Source organism: Papaver somniferum, chromosome 5, assembly GCF_003573695.1.
Source record: "Papaver somniferum cultivar HN1 chromosome 5, ASM357369v1, whole genome shotgun sequence".
NCBI classification, from domain to species: domain Eukaryota; kingdom Viridiplantae; phylum Streptophyta; class Magnoliopsida; order Ranunculales; family Papaveraceae; genus Papaver; species Papaver somniferum.
Window position 1 is genome coordinate 192,037,764 of NC_039362.1, and position 8,900 is coordinate 192,046,663.

General features: G+C 36.8%; 1 protein-coding gene across 1 annotated transcript; it reads right to left on the bottom strand.

Annotated features, from left to right (window-relative positions):
• Nucleotides 1–265: 265 nt before the first annotated feature.
• Nucleotides 266–3,587, bottom strand: LOC113284105 (geranylgeranyl transferase type-2 subunit beta 1-like). The gene is made up of 10 exons (XM_026533514.1): nt 3,148–3,587; nt 2,603–2,658; nt 2,364–2,514; nt 2,025–2,141; nt 1,866–1,932; nt 1,606–1,754; nt 1,293–1,426; nt 1,111–1,209; nt 928–1,003; nt 266–613 (listed from the first exon to the last, which is right to left on the bottom strand). The coding sequence occupies exons 2-10, from the start codon at nt 2,654–2,656 to the stop codon at nt 507–509; spliced, it is 954 nt and encodes a 317-aa protein (XP_026389299.1). The 5' UTR covers nt 2,657–2,658; nt 3,148–3,587; the 3' UTR covers nt 266–506.
• Nucleotides 3,588–8,900: the final 5,313 nt, after the last annotated feature.

An 8,900-nucleotide genomic window follows, 5' to 3' on the forward strand; every position in this document is an offset into this window, starting at 1 on the left:
TACTGTACGGAGTCGGATCTAATTCGATCTCTGACTCGGACCCGTTTGAGTCAGATAACAAAATATCCCTGACTCATGGGAGCGAACCACTGACTCACATATTTTTGAGTCAGTTGAGTCAGATCTGACTCAAAACAAACATATTGAGTCAAATCCATATGCGTCAGGTGATTTCACTCAAATCCAGACGACTCAGATGAGTCGTGAGTAAACAAACATGGTGCTAGTAATAATAATGGTACAGAATCTACAGATTATGACAAGCTTGAGTAAAAGAGTCACTAATACTAATGGTCCAGATTATGACAAGCTTTACTGTAAGACTATTTCTTCCAAGAAGAAAGGAGAAAGCATAGAGACATAGGTTTATCAACTTGTTAATTTTTGTGACTGGAAACATACAACTACCACTAGTTTTGAGTCATCTAAACTTGAACTGGGAAACAATACTAAGCTACGCAGAATTGAAAATCCTATTTGGAAGTTGTCAATACAGGGTTTGCTTGTTAGGCTGAGTCCTTTTTGTTTAAGAAGATCCTATTTACAACATCAACTGGTAAAGCATACGCTGGATCTATCGGTTTTATTCCACGATACTGAAGAAGCGAAAGACCTGCATCACCAAGGTACAAGAAAAGATTAGAAACAAATTCGACAATGTTGTAGAATAAAATATAATAAAGAAACCGAATCAGTTTTTCCATGGTTTACGGTAGATGCTAGTAACGCAGTCTGCTAGAAATATTTTGTGGGCTAGGAATGGACTCTGTTTCAGCGAAATAAAACAAAATATATCCCCTGGATTTACGCAAACAGTGAGTCAAGCCGTCAAGGGAGGTGTTATTCTCTAAATTTTATTTTGTGATCTTTGCACTAGTGGGTAATCATAAAAAGGCTAATAAAAGCAAAGGGAGAGGTCAAATCTACCTGCGACACCAAAATATGTATGGAAGACATCAACAGCATCATCTGGCCTATCAGATATTCCTCCATTCTCTGTATCCTACAATTTTGAACATATATTGAAACACTACTTAGAACATTGCCAGGTGAGAATATCATACAGAAATCGAGATAACTTGAAGCCTGACGAGAAACTGAGGTAGGCACCTGACAATCTAGAATGAATTTAGCAAGCTTGTCTTTGTCTATCCAATGCACTCTATCAATGAGAATTAGGCTAGAAAGAACCCACCAAGAGTAGCAAACCTGAATAATGGATGAAGATCATTCTTGAGATGCAAAAGACATGAAAACTAAACATAGAAAAATAAAGTATTTAAAAGACTTACATCGGGAAGCTTCTCAGGTCTTCCATTTAGACCTCCAGATTTGACTTGCCTTTCGCATAGCCACCATCCAAGAAGGTCCTTGTCAATGTGGTGTAAGGAACCCGCTATAGCGAGCGCACCCACGCAGCAAAAAACTGTAAACACAAACACAAAAAACTGTAAACACAAATGTAAGGTAAGAAATTATTTTACGAATGCAAGCTGTAGGAACCTAGGATGTCTGATGAAAGATTATTCTCCTATACGGACCCATAAACTACTGCCAGGATTTTTTTTTTCAAACTGAAACAAAAATATAAGGTAAAATACGTACTCTGCCCTGCATGAGACTCCCCACCAGGTGTGCACCCAAAACCACCATCCAAATTCTTACAGCTCACAATGTATTCAACAGCTTTTTCCACATTGATTTTGTCCAAACGATGCAATAGTGAGAGACATGAAATTGCGATATAAGAAAACCTACATACAAGAAAAAATGATCGTCAGAAACCAAATGTTTCCTTTTTATTTTATTTTATTAACTAACTAGGACTCAGAAAATCAAAGAGGAATTAGGAAGGAGGAATGCACCGAGTATCAATTTCACCCCACATATCTCCTGCAAATGATCCGTCTTCATTCTGAAGTCCGGAGATGTCTGACCTTAAATTTAAGGGAAACAAGATATGAATGGATCTTAAATCTCTTTGAAGAAACATTCAAAGCAGTTAATATACTACTAAAGGATACAGCTTGATATTTTATCAACATCCAGAACATCGAGCTTGTCAAGGAGAGCCAAAACTTGCACAGCGCTAAGCGTGTAGAGCATGTGGGGATCATGCCCAATATTACCAGCAAAGCCACCTGGACAAGAGAAATGGAGAATAAAACTTACTTTCTGGCATACTGTTATCTTATTGGATCTTCCAATTGAGGGCAGCTAAGGCACAGTAGATTAGGCTCATATCTAAACAGTTAAATTCAGGTCCATGCTTCGCATTTGGGACTAATACAGCCAATTCTAGGGTACCCTTGAATTTAGGAAGAATAGATTGCTAAAAGCAATGAACAGATTAGCTCACTAACCAGATTCGTGCTGGCACTGCATAACCCATGAAACAATCTCATCTTTATCCACAGCTCCAAGCTTTCCCAGGAGATCAAGAGTGGTCAAACCCCAATATGCACCGCTCATTCTCAGGTGCTCCATCACTACAGCTTCGAAAGTATCCTTTTTCTAAAACACAATTAAAAGCAAAATATCAAAGCTGATTACAACAACAAATTCCAAAGCAGCAAACACATAATCATTCAGAATCTCAAACCTTCTCGATTGATATAATATATTGCACATGTTTCTCCGCTGCCAGTTCCCCCATATCTATAAAATCATATAAATACTAGCCATCAGATAATAATTTCACAAGATTCTTGCTAAAATAAACAACTATTCAGCTATCCTTTATGTAACATGGAAATTTTCCTGGAAAAAACTGAGGAAATCAAGTGAGACTCTGTCCTAGACCTCAGTTACTGGTTGTACCTTACTTGAAAGCTTAAGATGTGTCTGAATTGATTGAAATATTGCATAATCACTTACAATAATCACAAATTCATAGTGGGTGCATAAGTGGCAAATCCTATGATTTGAATGGGCCTTAACACCATTATTTGTAAACAAAACTCTCTCTCTCTCTCTTTGACGCATTTCGTCAAACACTTGAGCATTTCTCGAAATCCCTAACAAATTTACCAGCGAGGTACTAACAGTGATTAACAACATATTTTTGGGAAACTTAAGAAGAACATTCTGAAAACAAATAACATTAGATATAATAACTGATAAATCAAAAAACCCTAAATTACTTACCAGTCGAAAGATAGTTCCAACGAACTGCTTATGAAGTTAAATCTCGATGTGAAGTTAACAAATAATAAACCTAGAATTAAAGTAACTGAATTGAGGAGTTGTAATTTGATTGATGGGTTTATATACAAATCGAATTGGAGAAGAATAATGTGATCTGAGAGGAGAATATGATTTGGGTTCTGATTCGAGGAAGAATAATGTGATTTTGAGATCGAGTTTCAGCTCAGCTTCAGAATAGTAGTGTTGTTCTTCCTGTAAGCGGTACAAATTTGGGGTGACAAATTTTGAGTTGAATACAACTATGGTTCAATATGTTCGATACAGTCGGGGAAGAAATTTAGAAGCAGCAGCTTGATGTGTGGAACTTGGGTTTGAGTTCTTCGTTTCCTTAGTCCGATAGGTTTTGGGAAGAGAAAAGAAAGAATCATATTATTGGGGCTAAGAGAGTCAAGGTCTTGATCATTTTGGGGGCTTGAATGTTTTGGGGAGGCAAAAACTAGATGAGAGGAGATTCAAGTGACTTAAAAGTCTGATTTACCTTCTTTTTTAAATAAAAGCTAATCTTAATTTTAACCCTCTCCTCATTCATTTTCTCTATTTTCCTTCATCTTCTCAAAAACTCTCAAAAACTAAAATCAAAAACTTTTTATTCTCCATTGATTCTCAAGATGGCAGCAAAACTAAGAGTGACAAGTTCCGGCCGATTGAACCCTGATTCTGAACAGGGCAAGTTATTGATGCTCCTTTTAATGGAGATGTGGTGAACCAATCTCTCCAGACACTAAATCTCTATGTGGTGAACCGATCTGTTCAAACACCTGCAAATCCTCCACAAATGACTCCTACAAGGTAAGTATCGAAAAGCCCACAAGTTATTTTATCATTAGATTGAAAAAATAAGTTCGATTGATGATTTTAGAGTATTTCAAATTCGTTTCTGAAGGGTTTACGACTGGGATATCATATCGTCCTTGCCGTAATTGCAACCTAACGGTTGGGACATCACAAACTCCCAGTCGTTAACCTCTTAAAAGGTTCGGAAATTTTGATATCCCAACCGTTATATGTTTACACGGATGGGACTTTCCCAACCGTAAAAAGCCCCGTATTAGCTGATTTTTCTCGTAGTTGAGTGTTTTCAGATGGAATTTTTTTCATAGTTGACCATTATCCATGTTTCCTAGCCGATTTAGTAATTACGGTTAGGTAGGGGCACACTTCCCAGCCGTAATCTCGTAAACGGCTAGGTCGTGTACATTGTTTGTAGCCGAGACTTTATTTACGGTTAGGATGTCCCAGTCATCCCAGCCGATAATATTTACTAATTATGGGTTTTTGTTAGTTCCTAACTGTAATTTTATAACTCTGATTTGTTTTTCACCATTTTTAGGAACCCTAAAAAGGAAAAAGAAGCCCAGGAGCTTTCAATGTGTGACATTGCTACGATGATGGTTAAGCGATCTAAGTGGATAGCCAGGGGACTGCAACGTAACATTGATGAGGTCTTATATTTGGATTGCGACCAACATAAAACACTGCTTCTCAGGCTTCGGGAGTTACATAATCCAATGAGGGATGATCTATATACTGACGACGAGGATGATTGGATGAGTGGTTCCCAAACTCCCCAAAGTTCTTCTTCATCATCTTCTGACGATGTTCCCAAGAATATTGGTCGTGGTGAATAAGTGGTTTATGTACTTATTTAAGACTTTGTTTTAGTATGTTCATCTTCTTAGCTTTCAAGACTTTGTTTTAGTATATTTGCATGTATTTAGCTTGTTTTCAGTAATTGGATATTAATGTACCTTGAATGAAAGGATACTAGTGTTTTAATTATCTAGCAGAGAACACAATTTACTAACAATCCAGAGTAAAAAATGGCTGGGATAACCAGCCGTGAATTGATGGTACAGCTAGAATTACTAACCGTATATTAGTTTACGTCCAGCAATATCAGCCGTAAACTTGACAATGCCCAGAAATACGGGTGGGATTCCCAGCCATAATTATGCGAAAAAATTAAATTACCAGTTCATTGGGCATTACGGGTTGAATTCCCAGTCGTAATTCTGTGAATTGGTAATCACGATTGGGTTTTCAGGCCGTTACTTTTTAAACGGTGGGGTTTTTCAGCCGTTGTTTAGTACACGGTCAGGTATTCCCAACCGTTTCTATTAAACGGCTAGGTCGTGTTAGCGTAAAACCTGGCCGTAATGATTGATTCAAAATTATTATTTTTTAAACTTATGATAAAACTAGATTAAAATGTTTATTTATAATGAGTTATTCAAAAAACAAAGATTCACACCACATTCATACAAATGTTCATATGATCACCACCCTTCAAAATAACATTGTTATCATATTATCACTAACTTTGACACCACATTTACTCATAGTCATCATCATCTGAAGTCTCATAGTCATCCTCATCGGAAGTCATCAGTATACAACGCGCATCCCTCGACAACTGTAATGCTTTCCACAATTCAAATCTTTCTTCAAACCTAGCACACCAACCCAATGATATTTCATTGTCAACGTACCATATCCCCTCCTTAATGGAGGTAATGGGCATTCTTCTTTCAATTGGAGGCCGATAAAATGGCTCATGCTCACAAACCCCATGGTGACTATCCTTGTTGATTCATCATCGGTAAAAGTTGATCTTTTTGGTGCGTATTTAGCACTATCAGCATATTGAGATGGAATGAATAACACAATGAAATGCGTTGGCGAGTAGATAGCCACATATTGGCATTCTCATCCAATATTCACTTGTCAATTTAGCGTTGCCCCTTAAACGCCGTTCAAATGCTTCGAACCTCTCTTTTAGCACCGCATCCGTTTCAATGATTTCTCCTTATCCGTAATCAACACCCTAGGAGTATAACCTTCTTGATACAATAGCTTGACCTTTTGCAATGCCCATTCATAATTTTCCTTTGACTCGTCTTTCAAGAAACAAAATGCAACGGTAAATGTCGACTTGGTAGTTGTTTTCCCAACAAAGTTCAATATCGGCATGTTGTACTTGTTCGTTTTATACGTGCAATCCATAAAAAGAATTTGATGGAAGCATCTTGTCAATTCTATACATTCCGGATTCGCGATGAAAATATATTCCACTTCACCTTCGTCATTCGTGTCGTGGGAGGTAGAGTACTTTGCTTCCTCAAACAAAAATAATAATTGTTGCATAAGCACCCTATCTTGCCATAACTCATTTCTAAATTTTTCTATTTCGTTATAGATAGCTTCCAATGAGAATGAGTTTGAGGGGTTTAACACATTCACGCCACTAAGAATATCAATAAGTCTTGTACGTCTTTTACTCAACACGCGTACTAACTCTTTTTCTAAAAGGTTGAGCCTTGACGAATAAGGATGGTTGATCAAACTCTTTGGAATAGGATGAGTATGATAACCCGAGACTACTTTTTCCATATACCACACTTTCTTGTCGTCGATAAAGTTAAATTTAAGCTTAAAAGAACATCCGCACTTCTTCGTATTATAACGTCCCCTCTTCCTCGTTGTTTTTGGCTTATACTCACTACCCTTCTTCCAATGGCTCTCATACTTTTTACTAGAATCGCAAACCATTTGAAAGCTAGTGGGAGTAACTTGTTTATTCTGGACTATGATGCACATCTTTTTCAGCCCTTGTTCTTGAGCCCACTTCTTTGCATCTTTCTTATGTTTCCACTCAAAGTTGTTTGCATAGTAAACACTTGTGTCCTCGGAAAATTGCACCGGTAGCTGTTGGTATTCTATAAACACCTCTTGATCTTCCACCGGAATGTACGGTACAATCTATAACAAAATTAAATATGTCACATCATTTGTTAAAAAAATACACAGAAACGGCTGGGTCGATATTGAATACCCAGCCGTCAGTAACTAAACGTCTAGGTGGAAAGGTAATGTTAGAGCCGTAATATTATTTACGTCTAGGTTGACTAGGGATAGTCTAGCCACCAAGATTTAAATGGCTGGGTCGACCGCTCATGGTCCCATCCGTAAAAAGTTTACGAATAGGAGTTCTTGGCCGTTTATTTCCCTGTTTTTTGATGAGTCTGATTACGGCTTAGACATCCATCCGTAAAAGTATAAACGGTTAGGTAACCTAGCCGGAACCGTCAGCATTGAATATCATTTAATACTTTCGTCCAGGGAACCTAACCGCCGCTGATAGTATTAAATGCTTCACATGCACGTAGAAAAAAGCTGGTCGTAATTGACTAGTTACGGTCAGGAACTTTTCATCGTCCCATCTGTAAGATTTCATAACGGATAGGAGTTCATGAACTGTGAGCCGTATAACATAATAACGGCCAGGAGTTCATTGTTTCCCAGCCGTGATTGTACCTGGAGGATGGAAAACTAGGGTTTTCAGAAATAAAAAATTGAAACTTCTAGCCACTCCGAGTTTAAGAACTGAAATTGGAGCTAGAATAGAGGTATACCTGGTAATCTTGAGCATTGATTTCTTCGACTTCTTCTTCTTCTTGGGTTGGTCCTTCGAAATCATAGTAAGGTTCATAAGGGTTATTTTGAGTTTGAGAAAAAATTCATTAATTTTCTGAAAAATCAGCAAAGAACTGATCGTTGTTGATGGGTAATAATATGTTATCATATTTTGAAGATGAAGGATCACCTACATCAAAAGTTTTGCTTGAATCACTCATTTGCAAAAAACTTCTCCAATTTTTTTTCTCCTCCTCTTCTTCTTCTTCTTCTTCTTCTTCTTCTTCTTCTTCTTCTTCTTCCCTCTGATTTTCTTTTGTTTTGATTTTCAGTTTCATCACTTCACTTAAAGAGATGAATTAGTCTTAATTGATTTGCTAATCATGATTAATAATGTTAATCACGTTTTATTATCTAAAATCATATGGGGTCATATTAGTCTTTATATAAATATATTATGAGGGGTGTCCCAATTGATATTTGTTGACCCTAGAAAGCCCCCAAAAAAACTGGACTTTCTAAACCCCAATAATAAGATTCAAAAGAATATGCCCCACGATTAGTTGAAATTAATGAAAGGATGAGGACGACGAAGGAAGGGGGAAAAAACATAGGGTCACCTTAGTGATGTAATTATAAATTAGATTAGATCAGACTAGTACATCTGTTGCCACGGTGGGAGGACCGATCGCAGAAGAATCTGAAAATAGGGTTTGTGTGCAACTACTTTAGGCTTGTTTCAGAAAAAGTAATACTTTCACTCCGTTTTAGAAAAAGTGATACTTTTGCTCCATTTCATAAAAAGGTATCACATTTTTTGAAACGGAAAATTAGTCGATCCATAAACCAAAATTTCCTGAAATGAAAAATTAACCAAACCATAAACCAAAATATGGTTGCATGATGTGTTATGCATCATTTGCGGTGGTTTGAATAATAAATATGCATTCAATTTTCGAGAATTGTGCTTAAAGTGAAAGTATCACTTTTATTGAAACCGAGGGAGTCATCGTTTTATTAGTTGTAACGGAAAATTAGTTGATGCACAAGCTAAAATATGGCTACATAAAGTATTATGTATCCTTTGTGGTGGTTTGCATAATGGATATACATTTAATTTTCTAAAATTGTGCCTAAAATGACAAATATCTCCGTTTTTTCGTAAAAACTCTAAATTTGATAGTGTTGTGCGTACTCACAGCGTAGATTTTTTTATAACCTTTCCAACGTAAAATTTGTACAATTCCAAGGCATGTATTTTTAGATATGCTATATTAAAG

What these genes read in the sequence shown, in the direction of transcription:
- LOC113284105 (XM_026533514.1), bottom strand. Translation starts at nt 2,656, where the DNA reads ATGGGGGAACTGGCAGCGGAGAAACATGTGCAATATATTATATCAATC. An exon ending in GCAGTGCCAGCACGAATCTG is followed by an intron (nt 2,142 to 2,363) that starts GTTAGTGAGCTA and finishes TCTCTTGTCCAG; the next exon opens with GTGGCTTTGCTGGTAATATT. An exon ending in TGTTGATAAAATATCAAGCT is followed by an intron (nt 1,933 to 2,024) that starts GTATCCTTTAGT and finishes ATTTAAGGTCAG; the next exon opens with ACATCTCCGGACTTCAGAAT.